Consider the following 23,100-nt stretch of genomic DNA (forward strand, 5'->3'; position numbering starts at 1 on the left):
GTAAAATGTGCCCCAATACAAGGGTAGTACGAGACCCGAACTCAGAGCTGGTGCCATAATCAAGTCTTTTGGTGGAGTGTAAATGTCTGTGTACCCCTCCACACATTAAGAAACACCCCGAAAATGTGCACTCACGCAAAATAAAATCTTATTTCTACTGATGCGCAGATCCAGGCACCCGGCGCTGCAAGACAGGATTTAGCACTGAGCCCTGGTCCATAGAGACAGCGCCAGAGACTCAGTTAGGGGGGGCTGGTTCATACGCAAAAACTAACGTAAACCGAAACTCAGCAAGATGTCCCTGATTTTGAAATGTAAATGTGCAATATTATCATTACGGGTGGCCATTGGATGGATTTATTTGCCCCCGTGTTATACTGATTAATGGATATTTAATGAAACATTGCAGGAGTCTAAACTTCATTTCTGTTTACAGGAGTCCAAGTCAAGCTGAAAACATATTATGTATTTCCTTCAAAAGTATCCAGATGCCCCTGCACCCCATCCCAGTCTGCCAGCTGGGGGAACTTACCCCAAAGAACTGCGGCCACCAGCTGAATCCCACCAACCCTGCAGTGTCCGCGGAGAGATGAAAGTATAGAAGCGGGGAACACTCTACTAGATAGCATACCTCCCAGCAGTCCCTACTTTGTTGGGACTGTCCCGATTCTCAGACTCAGAAAGGGGCGTGCCCCTGTAAGAATGTGGGCGTGGGTTGGGGATAGATTTGTGAGAAGGGACCAATTTTACTTCTAAAAATGGTGGCAAGTGTGAAATAAAACAATTCTGTTATCCTTGTTCTTCCCTGGTGGGGGTCTGATTCGGAAAACGAGGATATGGTGTAATGATCCTTCCTGACAAAATTATGGGAGACACGGGAATTGCACTGCGTCCATGATTCGCACCCTACACTTCCTGTCCAGTAAATGCAACACACAAGAAGGTAGTAGCTTTGTGCCTAACGTGTACACAGGAGCTGACACTCACCTCCGCAGTGAAGAGGTGATACTCGTCAGGAAGGATCCAGGACTGGGGGTAGAAGTTGTACTCTTCTGGAAACAGCTCCTGCATGGTTCTTACTGCCCGACTGAGGTTTATTTTCCGCACCATTTCCATCATACCTTAAGAGAAAGTACAAATATCTTATAAATCATCTCATAACAGGATTTTTCCCTCTATTAGCGCAGTAACAATGACTGAGGTGTGACAATATATACCAATGGTGGCCAACAGGCGGCTCGCCAAGCGTCTACCAGAACCCCCCAGCCGGCTCTTCCCGACCTTAATCTCTGTTCTGTTAAAGCGGAGAATAAGGTGGAGGAGGGGGCATGTCTGCGTCGCATGACCTCCGCTGGGCCGCTTGAAGATTGGAGGGCCCCTCGGAGAAAGAGTGTATATAAGAGTGTACATAACAGTGTATATAAGAGTGTAGGTAACAGTGTATATAAGAGTGTACATAACAGTGTATATAAGAGTGTACGTAACAGTGTATATAAGAGTGTAGGTAACAGTGTATATAAGAGTGTACATAACAGTGTATATAAGAGTGTACATAACAGTGTATATAAGAGTGTACGTAACAGTGTATATAAGAGTGTACATAACAGTGTATATAAGAGTGTACATAACAGTGTATATAAGAGTGTACATAACAGTGTATATAAGAGTGTACATAACAGTGTATATAAGAGTGTACGTAACAGTGTATATAAGAGTGTAGGTAACAGTGTATATAAGAGTGTACATAACAGTGTATATAAGAGTGTACATAACAGTGTATATAAGAGTGTACGTAACAGTGTATATAAGAGTGTACATAACAGTGTATATAAGAGTGTAGGTAACAGTGTATATAAGAGTGTACGTAACAGTGTATATAAGAGTGTACATAACAGTGTATATAAGAGTGTACGTAACAGTGTATATAAGAGTGTACGTAACAGTGTATATAAGAGTGTACGTAACAGTGTATATAAGAGTGTACGTAACAGTGTATATAAGAGTGTACGTAACAGTGTATATAAGAGTGTACGTAACAGTGTATATAAGAGTGTACGTAACAGTGTATATAAGAGTGTACGTAACAGTGTATATAAGAGTGTACGTAACAGTGTATATAAGAGTGTACATAACAGTGTATATAAGAGTGTACGTAACAGTGTATATAAGAGTGTACGTAACAGTGTATATAAGAGTGTAAGTAACAGTGTATATAAGAGTGTACGTAACAGTGTATATAAGAGTGTACGTAACAGTGTATATAAGAGTGTACGTAACAGTGTATATAAGAGTGTACGTAACAGTGTATATAAGAGTGTACGTAACAGTGTATATAAGAGTGTACGTAACAGTGTATATAAGAGTGTACATAACAGTGTATATAAGAGTGTACATAACAGTGTATATAAGAGTGTAGGTAACAGTGTATATAAGAGTGTACGTAACAGTGTATATAAGAGTGTACGTAACAGTGTATATAAGAGTGTACGTAACAGTGTATATAAGAGTGTACGTAACAGTGTATATAAGAGTGTACATAACAGTGTATATAAGAGTGTACGTAACAGTGTATATAAGAGTGTACATAACAGTGTATATAAGAGTGTACATAACAGTGTATATAAGAGTGTACGTAACAGTGTATATAAGAGTGTACGTAACAGTGTATATAAGAGTGTACATAACAGTGTATATAAGAGTGTACGTAACAGTGTATATAAGAGTGTACATAACAGTGTATATAAGAGTGTACGTAACAGTGTATATAAGAGTGTACGTAACAGTGTATATAAGAGTGTACGTAACAGTGTATATAAGAGTGTACATAACAGTGTATATAAGAGTGTACATAACAGTGTATATAAGAGTGTACGTAACAGTGTATATAAGAGTGTACATAACAGTGTATATAAGAGTGTACGTAACAGTGTATATAAGAGTGTACATAACAGTGTATATAAGAGTGTACGTAACAGTGTATATAAGAGTGTACGTAACAGTGTATATAAGAGTGTACATAACAGTGTATATAAGAGTGTACATAACAGTGTATATAAGAGTGTACATAACAGTGTATATAAGAGTGTACGTAACAGTGTATATAAGAGTGTACGTAACAGTGTATATAAGAGTGTACGTAACAGTGTATATAAGAGTGTACATAACAGTGTATATAAGAGTGTACGTAACAGTGTATATAAGAGTGTACGTAACAGTGTATATAAGAGTGTACATAACAGTGTATATAAGAGTGTACGTAACAGTGTATATAAGAGTGTACATAACAGTGTATATAAGAGTGTACGTAACAGTGTATATAAGAGTGTACGTAACAGTGTATATAAGAGTGTACATAACAGTGTATATAAGAGTGTACGTAACAGTGTATATAAGAGTGTAGGTAACAGTGTATATAAGAGTGTACGTAACAGTGTATATAAGAGTGTACGTAACAGTGTATATAAGAGTGTACATAACAGTGTATATAAGAGTGTACGTAACAGTGTATATAAGAGTGTACGTAACAGTGTATATAAGAGTGTACGTAACAGTGTATATAAGAGTGTACGTAACAGTGTATATAAGAGTGTACGTAACAGTGTATATAAGAGTGTAGGTAACAGTGTATATAAGAGTGTACATAACAGTGTATATAAGAGTGTACGTAACAGTGTATATAAGAGTGTACGTAACAGTGTATATAAGAGTGTACGTAACAGTGTATATAAGAGTGTACGTAACAGTGTATATAAGAGTGTACGTAACAGTGTATATAAGAGTGTACGTAACAGTGTATATAAGAGTGTACATAACAGTGTATATAAGAGTGTACGTAACAGTGTATATAAGAGTGTACGTAACAGTGTATATAAGAGTGTACGTAACAGTGTATATAAGAGTGTACGTAACAGTGTATATAAGAGTGTACGTAACAGTGTATATAAGAGTGTACATAACAGTGTATATAAGAGTGTACGTAACAGTGTATATAAGAGTGTACATAACAGTGTATATAAGAGTGTACGTAACAGTGTATATAAGAGTGTAGGTAACAGTGTATATAAGAGTGTAGGTAACAGTGTATATAAGAGTGTACGTAACAGTGTATATAAGAGTGTACGTAACAGTGTATATAAGAGTGTACGTAACAGTGTATATAAGAGTGTACGTAACAGTGTATATAAGAGTGTACATAACAGTGTATATAAGAGTGTACGTAACAGTGTATATAAGAGTGTACGTAACAGTGTATATAAGAGTGTACGTAACAGTGTATATAAGAGTGTACATAACAGTGTATATAAGAGTGTACGTAACAGTGTATATAAGAGTGTACGTAACAGTGTATATAAGAGTGTAGGTAACAGTGTATATAAGAGTGTAGGTAACAGTGTATGAAACAGTGTACATAAGGAGTGTACATAAGGGTGTACATAACAGTGTATAGTTACCGCAGTACGCTGTACCTGGGAATTTGTTGACTTGTCCGGAGCAGATATTTTCACTCTCGTGGAAAGACACCCCGTGCCAGTAAATGTCGCACGGCAAACGGCGGCCATGGGGAAACTGGAAGACAAACAATGGCATATTAATCCATATTGTGGGAATATTCAGAGCACATTTTATTTAACAGTTACACATATGTAAAGATTGTAACCTCTCGATATCCAGCACTTACCTGCACCAGTACAGTCTTGCTTTATAAATGATAGTTGCCTAATCTACCGGAATGTCCGAGAGACTCCCGAATTTCTGGGAGTCCTCCTGGACTTTTGGGAGAGCAGGAAAACCTCCCAGCTTCTGGCCAACCATTAGTTTAGTGGTGGGGGTGGGGCTTATAACACAATGTGTTCATCATCATGGGCCCACCCCCTGCTGTAATTGGCTACAATTGTGTGATGTCATTTAGTGGATGTGGTCAATTATGTGATTCCCAGAGCCCCGCCCCCAATACGCCCACCTCCACTCGATCTCCCGGACGCCAGCCTGCCCAAGTTGGCAAGTATGCTATAAATACTGGTTAATAATAACACTGTATAAATGAGATAATGTTACGAAGATAAGCAATGTCGTGTCTCCTTATATTGTGTTGTAGTTGTATCTAATGTCACCAATTAGCTCTATTTTAAGTAGTCAGAGTTAAGATAACCAAGTAACAGAAGAGAGTGAAACCTGACGGATGTAGGAGAGAAGCAGTTTGTTTAACTCCTGTTTTATTTGGAATGTTGAGTGAATACATTTTCTAAATAGTTTTACATTAAAAAAAATCACTATGACAGGATATAAGTAGGATGTAGGCATTTACCATTTTCCTTTGTTTTTTTATTCTTCAGGCAGCTATTAATGATTTATGATTCTGGACTACCATGGCAACCACAGTCACATGGCACATGATGTCATTAGCAGAGGCTGTGGAACTACCCTCTGAGCTCTGCTGCACTGTGACACCCCCCGACTCTGCCATCACATGACACGCTGAGAGCTGTGAGACTGTGTCTGTGTAGCACACTGACTCTGTCTGGCAAACATTTTTTGTCTGCCAACCAGACAGCTTTTGAAAAGGAGATAATGATGTTTAAGAGGATAGATACTAAATATTGAAATATACTGTAATTTGCTATTTCAAGGGAAAAATATAATTTGTGTCAGATTACTGCTTTAAATTTTACTATATCTGTCAAACAACAGCCAATCGAATCCGTGGTGATCTTACTCTAATTAGTTAATTATCCTGGAATTGTATTAGAGCACTGTAAAATAGAGGGTCACCTGTGACATTACTCGTTCTATTCGATCATTTAGCCTGGCTTAGACTCACTAAACAATAGACATAATCATTAACAAATTGGTGACACATGTACTGCGTCTTTATAATAGCCTTGTACAGCAAACAGGTATATAGTTATACATAAAAACTTATCCAGGTTAAGACCCCCATTTATTTATTACAATTTCATATCAATAATTGATACAGTGTAACAAGTGGAAAATACAGTTGCAAATAGAGAATTAACGTGTATAATATCAACATTACTCAATAGTAATAAAATAGTAACTCTTAGTCTAAAGAGATTCATGCAGTAAATATTGGGTTAGCGATATTGAGCCAACTTTCCCGCTTGCAAGGTTCTCTAGGCAATCACAGCATCCAAAGCAAAGATTCAGCTAATTAGTAATGGCCCAGAGAGACCATTTATGGATCAAGTTCTTCAGTGCTCAGGTCTGTGAGTGAGGGGGCTATAGGGGCCACCTAGAGGTAATTGTCTGCGTTACATGTGCATAAGTCCTGCTGAACCCACTTTAATATGAATGTTGGCAGCTACTTATAAAAACTTGCAAAACTAGTTAGAGGAGAGAAGAGCCAGAGATGCTATGATAGATTAGGGTTAAAACAAATAAAGGACATTTAAAAGAAGATTTAAACACAAGGTGATTTATAGAATAAGAGGCGATGGCATACAACTGCTGCGAGGGAGACTGACAGTGTGGATGTATCGTCATCATCATCATCTATTTATATAGCGCCACTAATTCCGCAACGCTGTACAGAGAACTCATTCACATCAGTCCCTGCCCCATTGGAGCTTACAGTCTAAATTCCCTAATAGAGACACACACTCACACACAGACAGACAGAGACAGACAGACAGAGAGGAACTAGTGTCAATATTTGGTAGCAGCCAATTAACCTACCAGTATGTTTTTGGAGTGTGGGATGAAACCGGAGCACCCGGAGGAAACCCACGCAAACACAGGGAGAACATATCCGGAACTTGTTTGACCCACGTCCAGAATACCTAGAAAGTTGGAATCCTGGCACACAAAGCTTTCAGGTCAGAAATAACGGGAAATGAAAAACACCTTCAGTACTGCCCAGGATCCAATCTACGGAGCATTCAGTCTGCAAGCAGACTGCGTTTGTATGTACAACTGTGTGTTCACACTGGTTTTACAGACTTGTAATTAATACTTAATTTACAATGTATTTGTTAATATGATACCAATGCTTCTTTGTGGGGGTACATTCACTAAAGATTAGGATGTGTAGCCAGTAAAAAAAAAAAGACTAATAAACACTGCTTCCCCTACTTTTAATAAAATGCAGAAGTTTTAGTTACATACATTTTACCCCCACATGCCCCTCACTTACTCCAAAATGTGACCACATGTCACTCAGATCCCCTAGTTGCCATAAAATGCCTCCCCACATGTATTCCAAAACCCACATGACACTGAGACCTAGCTACATACCCCCCAGGCCCAGGGCCGGTGCTAGGGTCCACGGCGGCCTAGGCATTTTTAAAAAAAGCGGCGCCCCCCCTCCCCCGCAAAAATCACCGCCCTCCTCCCCCCTCACCCCGTCTCTCCTTGCCTTGTCTCACCACCGCCGCCTCTCTGCTCCGTCTCCTCCCTTCCACTCACTGACACTAGTGAGTGGAGGGGAGGAGACGGAGCAGAGAGGCGGCGGTGGTGACAAAATAGCCTCTTCCCCCCCTCCCCGTCCATCTGAATGCTGTGCGGCGGCCGTGACAGGTATGGTCAGCAGTCGCCGCACAGTTTTAAAGTCATTTAGTATTCTGTGGCGCCCTCCAGAGCCCGGCGCCCTAGGCAAGTGCCTAACCTTGCCTAATGGGAGCGCCGGGCCTGCCCAGGCCTCTGTACATCCCCCACATATGCCACCCAGACTTCCCCACAGCGCACTAGCTAATCTAGTAACCTTTAGTAAAAATACTTACCTTAGGTCTGTGCCCACAGAGGAAGGAGAAAACACTGCATTAACTCCTCCCCCTCCTCTGATTGGCTGGGTTATGCGACCTGCCTGCGCTGGGAAGAGGTCATGTGACACGGCAGCCGACTGCTCCTATTCAGTCTAATTTTCTACTATATAAGAGAAGTCACAATGGGGGAGAGAGCTGGGGCCACAGGCAAGGTCACACGGGGCTCTGGAGGTCTGCTGGCCGCCTATTGCCCTAAACAATGAGGTACCCATATTGGGTCATATACTTCTGCCTTCATAAATTGAGTGCAAACTTACCAGGAGGTACCTCAAAGCCTCCAAAAAAAAGTAGGAACTACAAGGCTCAGCACTGCCTGTCAGCGACTGATATATACACAAACAGCAATACAATGACGCTGTTCAATTTCCAAGTAACACAGGATGTTTGAAAAATAAGCACACAAAGTCCCCAGCACACTGCTGTAAGATCCATTATATCACTTGTGTGTATAAACACACAGACACACACACACACTTTGGATGTTACATAATTACTTTCATAGAAAAGCATCTTTTAAGTTTAGATTCGGTGTTTGAACTGAAGGAGGATTGATGTGCTATATAAAGTTTTCTAATCTTAGGAAGTTGTAGTGGCTCCAGCTCTGATATATTTCATCAGGTTCCGTTCCGGTTATGAGGGCTGCGAGTCCACGAGACCTTTAAATGACCCCATTTATTGGCTAGCTCTGCAATAACTTGTCACTTTTTAATCCCCACCATAGTTCATGTCCAAATCAATGACCTGGTCCGGTACTCTGTCACCGAGATGAAGGTGGCATGGATCATACTGATTAGAATGAAGAACAAGGTAGGGCACTGATGTAGACACAAGACAGACCGAAACTACCAAGACTTCCAGCTCAAAAAAGGATCCTGTAGATGTGAATTAAACCAGCAACCCCATGAATATATCAGAGGTGTTTTATAACAGAAATCACTGCGGCAGTCTATGAGAAGAATGATGGTATTCACCATATTCCTTGGTTTGATTTTTCAGGCAGCTATAATTGACTTATGATTCTGCACCACAATAGCAACCACAGTCACATAGCACATGATGCAGAGAGGCTTTGGAATGCCCCTCTGAGCTCTGCCTGCACTGTGACATCCTCTCCGCCCCCCCCCCCCCCCCCCGCCATCACATGACCTGCTGAGAGCTGTGTCTGTGTCTGCGGCTGGCAGCCATTTTTGTTTGCCTACCAGAGAGCCTTTGAAAACAAGATAATGATCTGTAGACAGGGGCGGATCCAGAACTAAATTGTACCGGGGGCGATTTAGCCCGCCCCCTTTTTGACACCTAAGGCTGCCGACGGCTGCTCACTATGTGCAGGTCCGTTCGGCAGAGAGAGTTAGGGAGAGAGTCTTGCCCGGCAAGCCCCTGCCCCTGGATCCGCCACTGTCTGTAGAAGGATAGCGAAGAAAAATGTGAGATTGCTGCTTTAACCAACCTCTATATGTTCAGATACAAAAAGACAACAGAGAAGCTGTAACAGAAAATAGTCGATATATTATAAGCAATAAAGAATGTGACCAGCCATTAATAAATAATTCTATACTAATGCTGCAAAATACTGGTGTGTCACAATTCATCTTACTGCCTCTGCCATTCTACCTCCATTATTATTAGTCACAGGAACCCAAGATCTATATATATTATAATGGGTAGAAAAAGCAGAGATTAGATGCTACATCACCTATGCTACAAACACAATTTTCTGTGTGAAGATACCTTAACGGCTTTTCAGCAGCAATTTTTGTCACACTAATAGATTTATTTTTTTAGTCGGTTTTAAAAAGCAACACTCTGCATTTAGGGCCAGCAGGAAAACAGCTAAAGCAAGCATGCGTCTTAAACATCCAGCATTTGTCACACAAGCAATTTGGTAAACTGCTACAGATATTACAGTAGGAAGAACTTTACAAGCAGCATTTTTCCTGTTGCCCAGAAAAAATGCTAGAAAATTTCCTGCCAGCTTGTGTGACAACAGCCTGTTATATTATTTGAAAAACAGCTACACAAAAATAAGTTCTATTTATAAAACATGTCTCCTGTTAACACAATTTCACAATAACAAAATCTGAGTGTTCGATGTACAATATTACACAGCCTTGCAACTGATTATTATGACACCAGAAATGATGCGCCGTCTCCATTTATTTCTCAGCAGAAAACGACACCTTCAAAAGCCACAAGAATGTGAAATCAATCTAGTAATATGATATTAAATAAAGGCGAGACCATGGTTTCTGAGAAACTAAATCTATTTTGTTGTTACAGTATAGGAGTATTAGTTTACTGTTCAGAACAATTAGCTATTAGTAAGCAATTACAGTGCTAAAAGGTCCTTGTTAAAGGAAACGGTCACCATGGTAACTATTTCCTGTATAATAACTTGCCAACAGCTCAATTGTCCGACAAGTCAATGATCTCATTACCATAGAACCAACAGCGGTATATATTACTGTGGCACTATCAGAGACTTGTGAGGATAGCTGGAGCAATAACCATGAATAGGTCAATTATTTAGATCCACTGTACCTTACAACCATGTATATGCCAATAAAGCATGTATATATACTGGTCTATACTATAGTGTATATATAATAAATAATAAACTACACTACTCGTTTTTATTTCATGAAACCTAATTTTGAGCAGTCAATAGAATCTCTGTCTGTTTATATTGAGGCTCAACAGGGTTAGAATTGCACTAAGATTTAAGGGATTGTAGTTTTCTTGATCACGGTCGCTCCCTGATGTAAGACACTGAGAGGCTTATTTAGAGGAGGATGAACGTCAACTTTGTTCACCATAAGTAACACATTTCCGTACTGCGCAGTCAGACCAAAAGTCGTAGGCATATTTCTGTGATAGTTGTTTATGCATCGTCGTGTTCCGTTTCCTTTACGCCTGTAAAGGCGGAATAGAGCTGGACAACTCAAGGGTGAGTAAGGCATGATGTGTAACTGCGACACAATCAGACAAGGACGCATACGCAGATACATCTTTTAGGAGGTGCAAGTCTTGTGGGTGTTGGAAGGCAGGTGCAACGAGACGTAATGATGATGGGGCCACTCTGATTGCGTATTGCACCTTCCAACTGATAGTAGTTGAATTAAGTGTGCCAGCTATATTATATCAAGTCGTGGCCGTCTATTATTACTTAATTGACATTCCCATTTGAATTACTGCCGTAAGATTCCCATTTTATTTTTAAAAGACCAAACAACATGTTTGCATTTCATTTAATGTGTCCTTTGCATTTAATTACATTTTCTATTGAAAATGTGACTTTTGCATTTATTAATAAATACTATTGTCTCCTGTGTATATGACAATTTATGACATTATTATATTGTGTCTTTAGAGGTTACTAACATGGGGTGTGCGTATACACACTTGTACGTCATGTCTTGCGTAAATGCCACCATTACTGAGCTGAAATCTTTTTTTTACATACATCTTTTCTATCAATGTTAGGAGCGCAAATGCATTAATTTCTAAATGAACCCACGTTGTACTCGGAGATGGCAACAATTGATTACTTACTTTAGGAGTCAGGTTAATTTTCACTCATTAAAAGAACTTTATGTTACGCCTATTGGCCAAGCAAGATGCGGTGCTAACTCAAAAGAGTCAATCAAAGAGACATCAGGTCTCTTCACTGTGTCACAGCCCTTACTGGGAATAAAGACTATAAAACATTAGGAGTGTACCATACACACAGTATATAAAGAAATTAAGGTGAAGTAAATTTACATATAAATACACTACTCATGTAGCACAAGTTGGGCGAGGGTGGTTCTGTGCTGAACAGGCTGTGGGTGAAAAACAAGCTTAATGTGCTAAACGGGCCAGGGGGAAACAAAGAGCATCCTGTGATGAACGAACAGCGGAAGAGGAACGTGGGTCATGTGCTGAACGGACCGTAGGTGAATACAAAGTGTCAGCTGCAGAACAAACCACGGAGGCATACCGCGTGTCCTGTTTTAAACAGACCATAAGTACCCTGTGCTGAATTGGCAGCGGGGGAACAAGAAGAGCAGGGGAAGAATGAGTGTCCTCCTGTAAGCACTCTGGAAAGAGAGATCGGTTTGTTTCCGACACTACATTCCCTGTTGCTCATTCCTACAGGGACTCTTCCTCAGCCACACTCCCAGACAAGTAGGCTACTTCATTGCTACTGCATTTTCGGAGTCATAACCACGGATCTCCTCTTCTCTACCCTTGAAGTCCACATCTCCCTACCACCCAGATCCATACTAAGTGATTTCAGCTTCCCCTACAAAAAAGGTTTAATTGCCGACTCACTCCTCTGACCTCTCTCAGTGGACCTCATCTCTCACCTACTGTAATGGACAATGCCTTGACCTTGCCTTCTCCCACTTCTACTCCATCTCTAATTTCTCCAAATTGGTCTTCCCACTCTCCGACCACAACCTCCTTTCCCTCAGCCTCACCTTACCTCATGCTCTCACCCAATTACACACATAGACATCTAAATACTCTCGACGCGTTCCACTTCTCATCTTCACTAAAACTATGACTCTCTTGTATAGCTCCCCTGTCCTGCTAGTTTCACCCCAAAACCTGCTCATCTCACAGTCTCACCTCACAACCCGCGCTCATCTCATTGTCTCAACTCACAACCCGCGCTCATCTCATTGTCTCACCTCACAACCCGCGCTCATCTCATTGTCTCACCTCACAACTCGCACTCATCTCATTGTCTCACCTCACAACTCGCACTCATCTCATTGTCTCACCTCACAACTCGCACTCATCTCATTGTCTCACCTCACAACCCGCGCTCATCTCATTGTCTCACCTCACAACCCACGCTCATCTCATTGTCTAACCTCACAACTCGCACTCATCTCAATGTCTCACCTCTCAACCCGCGCTCATCTCATTGTCTCACCACACAACTCGCACTCATCTCATTGTCTCACCTCACAACCCACGCTCATCTCATTGTATCACCTCACAACTCGCACTCATCTCATTGTCTCACCTCACAACCCGCACTCATCTCATTGTCTCACCTCACAACTCGCACTCATCTCAATGTCTCACCTCTCAACCCGCGCTCATCTCATTGTCTCACCACACAACTCGCACTCATCTCATTGTCTCACCTCACAACCCGCGCTCATCTCATTGTCTCACCTCACAACTCGCACTCATCTCATTGTCTCACCTCACAACCCACACTCATCTCATTGTCTCACCACACAACTCGCACTCATCTCATTGTCTCACCTCACAACCCACGCTCAGCTAATTGTCTCACCTCACAACCCACGCTCAGCTCATTGTCTCACCCCACAACTCGCGCTCAGCTCATTGTCTCACCTCACAACTCGTACTCATCTCATTGTCTCACCTCACAACCCGCACTCATCTCATTGTCTCACCTCACAACTCGCACTCATCTCATTGTCTCACCTCACAACCCGCACTCATCTCATTGTCTCACCTCACAACTGGCACTTATCTCTTTGTCTCACCTCACAACCCACGCTCATCTCATTGTCTCACCACATAACTGGCACTTATCTCTTTGTCTCCCCACACAACCCGCGCTCATCTCATTGTCTCACCTCACAACCCGCACTTATCTCTTTGTCTCACCACACAACCCGCGCTCATCTCATTGTCTCACCTCACAACCCACACTCATCTCTTTGTCTCACCTCACAACCCGCGCTCATCTCTTTGTCTCACCTCACAACTGGCACTTATCTCTTTGTCTCACCACACAACCCGCGCTCATCTCATTGTCTCACCACACAACCCGCGCTCATCTCATTGTCTCACCTCACAACTGGCACTTATCTCTTTGTCTCACCTCACAACCCACACTCATCTCATTGTCTCACCTCACAACTGGCACTTATCTCTTTGTCTCACCACACAACCCGCGCTCATCTCATTGTCTCACCTCACAACTGGCACTTATCTCTTTGTCTCACCTCACAACCCGCACTCATCTCATTGTCTCACCTCACAACCCGCACTCATCTCATTGTCTCACCTCACAACTGGCACTTATCTCTTTGTCTCACCTCACAACCCGCACTCATCTCATTGTCTCACCTCACAACCCGCACTCATCTCATTGTCTCACCTCACAACTGGCACTCATCTCATTGTCTCACCTCACAACTCGCACTCATCTCATTGTCTCACCTCACAACTGGCACTCATCTCATTGTCTCACCTCACAACTCGCACTCATCTCATTGTCTCACCTCACAACCCACGCTCATCTCATTGTCTCACCTCACAACCCACACTCATCTCATTGTCTCACCTCACAACCCGCACTCATCTCATTGTCTCACCTCACAACTGGCACTCATCTCATTGTCTCACCACACAACCCGCGCTCATCTCATTGTCTCACCTCACAACTGGCACTTATCTCTTTGTCTCACCACACAACCCGCGCTCATCTCATTGTCTCACCTCACAACTGGCACTTATCTCTTTGTCTCACCTCACAACCCACACTCATCTCAATGTCTCACCCCACAACTGGCACTTATCTCTTTGTCTCACCTCACAACCCACGCTCATCTCATTGTCTCACCTCACAACTCGCACTCATCTCAATGTCTCACCTCACAACCCGCGCTCATCTCATTGTCTCACCTCACAACCCGCACTCATCTCATTGTCTCACCTCACAACCCGCGCTCATCTCATTGTCTCACCTCACAACTGGCACTTATCTCTTTGTCTCACCACACAACCCGCGCTCATCTCATTGTCTCACCTCACAACTCGCACTCATCTCAATGTCTCACCTCACAACCCGCGCTCATCTCATTGTCTCACCTCACAACCCGCACTCATCTCATTGTCTCACCTCACAACTCGCACTCATCTCATTGTCTCACCTCACAACCCGCGCTCAGCTGATTGTCTCACCCCACAACTCGCACTCATCTCATTGTCTCACCTCACAACTCGCACTCATCTCATTGTCTCACCTCACAACTCGCACTCATCTCATTGTCTCACCTCACAACCCGCGCTCAGCTCATTGTCTCACCTCACAACTCGCACTCATCTCATTGTCTCACCTCACAACCCGCACTCATCTCATTGTCTCACCTCACAACTGGCACTAATCTCTTTGTCTCACCTCACAACCCGCGCTAATCTCAATGTCTCACCCCACAACTGGCACTTATCTCTTTGTCTCACCTCACAACCCACACTCATCTCAATGTCTCACCGCACAACTGGCACTTATCTCTTTGTCTCACCACACAACCCGCACTCATCTCATTGTCTCACGTCACAACCCGCGCTCATCTCATTGTCTCACCACACAACCCGCACTCATCTCAATGTCTCACCTCACAACCCGCGCTCATCTCAATGTCTCACCACATAACTGGCACTTATCTCTTTGTCTCACCTCACAACCCGCGCTCATCTCATTGTCTCACCTCACAACTGGCACTTATCTCTTTGTCTCCCCACACAACCCGCGCTCATCTCATTGTCTCACCTCACAACTGGCACTTATCTCTTTGTCTCACCACACAACCCGCACTCATCTCATTGTCTCACCTCACAACTGGCACTTATCTCTTTGTCTCACCACACAACCCGCACTCATCTCATTGTCTCACCTCACAACCCGCACTTATCTCTTTGTCTCACCTCACAACCCGCGCTCATCTCATTGTCTCACCTCACAACTGGCACTTATCTCTTTGTCTCACCACACAACCCGCGCTCAGCTCGTTGTCTCACCTCACAACCCGCGCTAATCTCAATGTCTCACCTCACAACCTGCTCCCTCAACCCTATTCCCCTTTAACTTCCCTTGTCTCAGTTCTGCTCTTTTCCCATGAGAGTCTAAGTTCTTTCTTGAGCAGAGCTCTCCCTATCATTTATTCTTCCATCTATTTTGCTTGTCCCTGTTTTCTCTACAGTCCACCATTCGATGGCCCAACCCCTTTGTTTATCCATATGACTCTTATATCCACTTGGTTCATTTTCATTTTAGCTACAGAGTCATAAACAGTCTCTCGCACTCAGATGATTATTTTCTCTTCTGTGGACTAATCTTGTCATTACAATGTTTTTATTTCATAACAACCATTTTTGTTTACATTGTTATGACCATCATGTTGTAAATGAGAACAGCCCAGCACCGCTGTGACTAATGAAAGCATGTATTTATTATTGGTTATATTTTATTATTACTCATGAATTACACTTAAATGTGCCTTCTGCATACATCATCTCTATCAGCCGAAACAACTCAGACGAAGCGCATTGGGTAGCTAAGGTTAAAGGACAAAAATTTACTGGAATCAGTGTTGTGACCGCGGTTCAGTAGATGCACGTGGGCAAAAGAGCTAGTGACCACAGGAATTGATTTGGATACCCTTGTGTTTAGTCGAGTTTGATGATATGCCATTTGATGTCTGAGCAATGGTCATTTTGTAAAACAAAGAGATACCAGCAGACCATACCACCTTGGACCTGCCTAAGGATCTACTCTCTACAACTTGTAGCGCCCAGCCCATGTTGGTACCTATTATTACCATTGGCCGGACAACAGGGAATCACTATAACTTGGAGAAGTTTGTGGCAAAACTTTTATATGATGATGATGATGTCCCAAGAGATAACAAGGTGTTGTTGGACCTGCGATTGTGAAAATGAAAGGAATAAGTGACAGAGCCATAGCACTGTATTATTACTATTATTATTATACTATAATGTGTATTATTACATTCAGCACATTATTTATTTTAACACTTCATTGCACATTTAGGAGACGTCCTGAAGTTCTGGCCTCATTTCGTACATTTAAGTGGATGCACTTTGCGCAATGTCAAATAAAGCTTCAAACATACAGACATGTCACATGAAATAAAAACAGTCCCGATATCCCAGCAAATCATGATTAATTTAATGCAGAAATAAGGATAAACCAAGCAGAATGTTAGGAGAAAAACTGAATAATGACTAAAGACATGCTCCTAAAGTGATATAAGAAGTTAGATTTTCCACCTAGGTGGATCCGAAAAACATGCAAAACTGGGTACGTCTAGGGGCAGTTCCAAAGACTGGAAAGTCAACATGCACTCTGAAACGCCCCTGAAGGACATGTACCTTCTTTTTCACACGTTAAGAACAGTGAGGGTCCACAATTGTTGCATTTTGTAAATGAGCCCTATTGCTACTGATGGGAAACACTTGTGAATGTAGTTGACGTCCCTGTTCCAGCAGCACTTATAAAAATAGCAGAAACCCCTGGATATGTGAGGAGCGGTACAAGAAGCACTAAATCACTCACTTCCTTCCACTTCAGCTGCTTGATGCTGATCTTCACCGCCTCCAAAGACGTCTTGGCCTTGGAGCTGTCAACGGTGACTTGTCTCCTCTGTCCCCTGCCCTCTAGCTTTTTCTGTAACCCCCTGTTTTCCTGTAACTGACCCCGTTTATTAGGAGAACCCACGTCCCTGCTAGCAGTCATCCTGTTCTCAGACTTTCTGATAGTGACAAGTGGGCAGGTAAAGGAAGACTTGCGACCCACAACACATCCTATCTGCCCCTCACTGTCCCCAGATGACTCTCTTCTCTTACTCCTGCTTTTAGATAAGACACGTAGTTTAGCATCACCTTGCCTTGGCCCCTGTGACATGCAATTCTTTGTCCCCAACCCCTGGGGCATCCCATTCCCTGCACGCAATATGAGCTCTGAAACCCTCAGTTCTGAATCCTCTGTCACCCCATTTTTAGCTCCCAGTTCAGTCCCTTGTGTTACCTCATTATCAGCCCACAGTCCCTGCTCCGGTGTCACCTCATTGTCAGTAGCCAGTCTTACCCCATTATCTGATCTCAGTGTCACCCCATCATCTACTCCCAGTCCTGGCACCTGTGTCACCCCATCATCTGTCCCTAGTGTCACCCCATAATCTGCCCTAAGTCCTGGCATATGTGTCATCCCAATATTTATCTCCAGTGTCACCCTATAATCTGCCCCCAGTCCTGGCACCAGTGTCACCCCATTATCTGCCCCCAGTCCTGGCACCTGTGTCACCCCATTATCTGCCCCCATTGCTGGAACCTGCGTCACCCCATTACCTGCCCCCATTCCTGGCACCTGTGTCACCATATTATCTGCCCCCAGTCCTGGCACGTGTGTCACCCCATAATCAGCACCCAGTCCTGCCATCTGTATCACCCCATAATCAGCACCTAGTCCTGGCATCTGTATCACCCCATTATCTGCCCCCAGTCCCGGCCGGGCTGACCTCACCTGGGGAACCCTGTCATACAGCGCAGTGACGCCCGCTCTCCTCCCTCCTGTCAGTCCTGCCCTGTGTGTCCTTCCTGCCCCCGGGGCCTCCCCAACACCCCGGCTATCTGGGAGACTCATGGCCGAGCTGTCACTCACCCGAAACCCCACCCCCATGTGCCGGATTGTTTGGGTCTGGTTGACAGCGCAACCGTACGGGAGCCGGAGAGGGTCAGAACTGTGCAGCGCGAAGGTGTCACGTGATGCCAAGCTCCACATAAATTCTTTTTATTTCAACTAGTACCATATCTCTGCCCTGCACATGCAATATACATTATATATATATTAGTACTATATCTCTGCCCTGCACATGCAATATACATTATATATATATATATATATATATATTAGTACTATATCTCTGCCCTGCACATGCAATATACATTTTATATATATATATATATATATATATATATATATATATATATATATATATATATATATATATATTTATATTAGTACTATATCTCTGCCCTGCACATGCAATATACATTATATATATATTAGTACTATATCTCTGCCCTGCACATACAATATACATTATATATATTAGTACTATATCTCTGCCCTGTACATGCTATATACATTATATATATTAGTACTATATCTCTACCTTGTACACTATATATATATTAGTACTATATCTCTTCCCTGTACATACAATATACACTTTATATATTAGTACTATATCTCTGCCCTGTACACTATATATATTAGTACTATATCTCTTCCCTGTACATACAATATACACTATATATATTAGTACTATATCTCTACCTTGTACATGCAATATACACTATATATATTAGTACTATATCTCTGCCCTGTACACTATATATATTAGTACTATATCTCTTCCCTGTACATACAATATACACTATATATATTAGTACTATATCTCTACCTTGTACATGCAATATACACTATATATATTAGTACTATATCTCTGCCCTGTACATACAATATACACTACATATATTAGTACTATATCTCTACCTTGTACATGCAATATACACTATATATATTAGTACTATATCTCTGCCCTGTACACTATATATATTAGTACTATATCTCTTCCCTGTACATACAATATACACTATATATATTAGTACTATATCTCTGCCCTGTACATACACTATACATTATATATATTAGTATATCTCATTCTCTTCCCTGTACATGCAATATACATTATATATATTAGTACTAAAGCACTGCCCTGTACATACAATATACATTATATATATTAGTACTATATCTCTGCCCTGTACATACAATATACACTATATATATATTAGTATCATATCCATACTTGTCAATCTTTGAAAAGTGAATTCCGGGAGATCCCGGGCAGGGGGCGTGGTTGGAGGGAGGGAGGGGGCGGGATGCTGTTAATCGCGTCATTTTGGCCCCACCCCCGCAACAAACACATAATTTTGTTGCGGGGGCGGGGTCAAGATGGCGCGATTCACCGCAAATCGCATCATTTTGACAAGTAAGTTGCCATATGCGGGATAGTTGCCTATTCTCCCAGGAGTCCGGGAGACCCACCCGGATTTAGGGAGTCTCCCAGACATTCCGGGAGAGTTGGCAAGTATGACCATATCTCTGCCCTGTACATACAACATACATTATATATATTAGTACCATATATCTGCCCTGTATATACAATATACATTATATATATTAGTAGGGATGTGCACCGGCGACTTTTGAGGTCTCGTGTTTTGTGTTTTGGATCCGGATTTTCGTTATTTTTGGGGTTCGGATTTGTCTCGCAAAACACTTGACGAAAGGTCTCGGTTCGGATTTAAGGTTTTGGATTCGGATTTTTTTTGAAAAAAACATAAAAAGTTTAAAAATCAAGTTTTTGGGCTTATTTTCACTCCTAGGCTATTATTAACCTCAATAACATTCAATAACAAGCATTTCCACTAATTTACAGTGTATTCTGAACACCTCACAATATAGTTATTAGTCCAAAACGTTGCAACAAGGTATCTTTCTGGACTGCGTAGAGGAGTGGGTCACCACAATATATATTAAAAACCCTGAACTTTTATGATTCGCACCAATAAATGTACCTGGACTGCGTAGAGGAGTGGGTCACCACAATATATATTAAAAACCCTGAACTTTTATGAATCGCACCAATAAATGTACCTGGACTGCGTAGAGGAGTGGGTCACCACAATATATTAAAAACCCTGAACTTTTATGAATCGCACCAATAAATGTACCTGGACTGCGTAGAGGAGTGGGTCACCACAATATATATAATAAGAAAACCATCAACTTGTTTGATTCGCACCAATAAATGTACCTGGACTGCGTAGAGGAGTGGGTCACCACAATATATTAAAAACCCTGAACTTTTATGAATCGCACCAATAAATGTACCTGGACTGCCTAGAGGAGTGGGTCACCACAATATATATAATAAGAAAACCATCAACTTGTTTGATTCCCACCAATAAATGTACCTGGACTGCGTAGAGGAGTGGGTCACCACAATATATATAATAAGAAAACCATCAACTAGTTTGATTCGCACCAATAAATGTACCTGGACTGCGTAGAGGAGTGGGTCACCACAATATATTAAAAACCCTGAACTTTTATGAATCGCACCAATAAATGTACCTGGACTGCCTAGAGGAGTGGGTCACCACAATATATATAATAAGAAAACCATCAACTTGTTTGATTCGCACCAATAAATGTACCTGGACTGCGTAGAGGAGTGGGTCACCACAATATATATAATAAGAAAACCATCAACTAGTTTGATTCGCACCAATAAATGTACCTGGACTGCGTAGAGGAGTGGCTCACCACAATATATTAAAAACCCTGAACTTTTATGAATCGCACCAATAAATGTACCTGGACTGCGTAGAGGAGTGGGTCACCACAATATATATAATAAGAAAACCATCAACTAGTTTGATTCGCACCAATAAATGTACCTGGACTGCGTAGAGGAGTGGGTCACCACAATATATTAAAAACCCTGAACTTTTATGATTCGCACCAATAAATGTACCTGGACTGCGTAGAGGAGTGGCTCACCACAATATATTAAAAACCCTGAACTTTTATGAATCGCACCAATAAATGTACCTGGACTGCGTAGAGGAGTGGGTCACCACAATATATATAATAAGAAAACCATCAACTAGTTTGATTCGCACCAATAAATGTACCTGGACTGCGTAGAGGAGTGGGTCACCACAATATATTAAAAACCCTGAACTTTTATGAATCGCACCAATAAATGTACCTGGACTGCGTAGAGGAGTGGGTCACCACAATATATTAAAAACCCTGAACTTTTATGAATCGCACCAATAAATGTACCTGGACTGCCTAGAGGAGTGGGCACTGGGCACCACAATAAAATATAAAAAAAACCTTCAACAGGTCTGCATTACACTACACATACGGCTGCTCCTCCATCCTCTCCATCATATACATGTTGGAGTTTTAGCGTGTGACAACCTCTTGTTTTTGATAATGTCAGTGCATTTTGAATATTTTTCAATTTGCCCCACACCACTGAATGTACTTTATCTATGATACGCATCTATCTATCTTGACTGCGTAGTGTGGTGGCCCCGGTACACAATTTGGTACCGAGGCCACAATATAATTAAAAAACCCTCCACGTGTCAGAATTCCACCAAACAAGTATCTGGACTGCGTAGTGGGGTGGCCCCGGTACCCAATTTGATACCGGGGCCACAATACCTCCTCCAAACATGGTACAGACAATTCGTCATTGAGATCCCATCAAGTATGTTAAAGACAGACAGGGTCCAAGTGTTATTGGTTGACTTTGTAAACCAAAAAACTGTCCCTGTTGCACATAGTCGTGCAATGAAGACTGACTTTTTCATTTAAAGGCACCATCTTTCAAGTGTAGTGTTTGTAAGTCTAAGTCATATTATACTTTTGGTAAAATTGGTTTATTTTGTTCCTCTTTATGGTAACTACTAATATAATTAAAGTATTAAATAGAAGCGGCAGTTCCTCTTTATGGTAATTAGTAATAGAATTAAAGTATTAAATAGAATTAAAGTATGAAATAGAATTAAAGTATTAAATAGAATTAAAGTATGAAATAGAGTGGTATAGAGTTGTAGTGTGGTATAGATAGAGTGGTCCCCACAATATAATAATAAAACCCTCAACTGGTCTGAATTCCACCAAACAAGTATCTGGACTGCGTAGTGTGGTGGCCCCGGTACACAATTTGGTACCGAGGCCACAATATAATTAAAAAATTGGGCATCAACTGTCACCGTTGTTTAATATCTGATACACCTAAATATTGACTGCACAGTGGAGTGGCCCCGGTAGTAAATTTGGTGCCGGGGCCACAATACCTCCTCCAACTTCCAAGTGTAGTGTTTATAAAGACAGACAGCGTCGAAGTGTTATTAGTTGGCTTTCTTAACCCTAAAATTGTCCCTGTTGCAAATATTCGTGCAATGGACAGTTACTTTTTTATTGAAAGACTCAAGCTTTCAAGTGTAGTGTTTATAAAATATAAACAACAATACAGTAGTTTTAGAGCACGTCAATACCTCTTGTTTTAAATTATGACACGGCATTTTACTTTTGGTTTAATTTCTTGAATTTTTTAAAATTTGGTTTTACTTTTTGAACATGGCAAACGACTGTTGATTGGTCATATAATGCCAAAAAAAAAGTTCCAAGATGGAATTGTCCTTGGGCCCTCACACCCACCCTTATGTTGTTGAAATAGGACATGCACACTTTAACAAACCAATCATTTCAGCGACAGGGCCTACCAAACAACTTTGGCTGAAATGATTGGTTTGTTTGGGCCCCCACACCAAAAAAGCTATTCATCTCTCCCTGTACAGACTAAACAGGCTCTACTGAGGCAAGATGTCGTCCTCATCCTCAACCTCTGATTCCTCTCCCCCTACAGTGTGTACTTCCTCCTCATCACACATT

At 41.7% G+C, this 23,100-nt stretch overlaps 1 protein-coding gene across 5 annotated transcripts in view; it reads right to left on the reverse strand.

Annotated features, from left to right (window-relative positions):
- Positions 1–18,213, reverse strand: part of TTLL11 (tubulin tyrosine ligase like 11) — a 125,227-nt gene extending 107,014 nt beyond the window's left edge. For all 5 annotated transcript variants that reach the window (XR_012678981.1, XM_075185681.1, XM_075185683.1 and 2 more), the window contains exons 1-3: positions 17,110–18,213; positions 4,467–4,566; positions 988–1,121 (exon numbers count right to left, since the gene is read on the reverse strand). Coding sequence is in view for 4 of the 5 variants with exons in the window: in XM_075185681.1 (XP_075041782.1) it covers positions 988–1,121; positions 4,467–4,566; positions 17,110–18,195 (1,320 nt within the window). In the remaining variant the exon portion in view is untranslated. The remainder of the gene's footprint in view (positions 1–987; positions 1,122–4,466; positions 4,567–17,109) is intronic.
- Positions 18,214–23,100: the final 4,887 nt, after the last annotated feature.

The sequence above is a fragment of the Mixophyes fleayi genome, chromosome 9, assembly GCF_038048845.1.
Source record: "Mixophyes fleayi isolate aMixFle1 chromosome 9, aMixFle1.hap1, whole genome shotgun sequence".
Lineage (NCBI taxonomy): Eukaryota > Metazoa > Chordata > Amphibia > Anura > Limnodynastidae > Mixophyes > Mixophyes fleayi.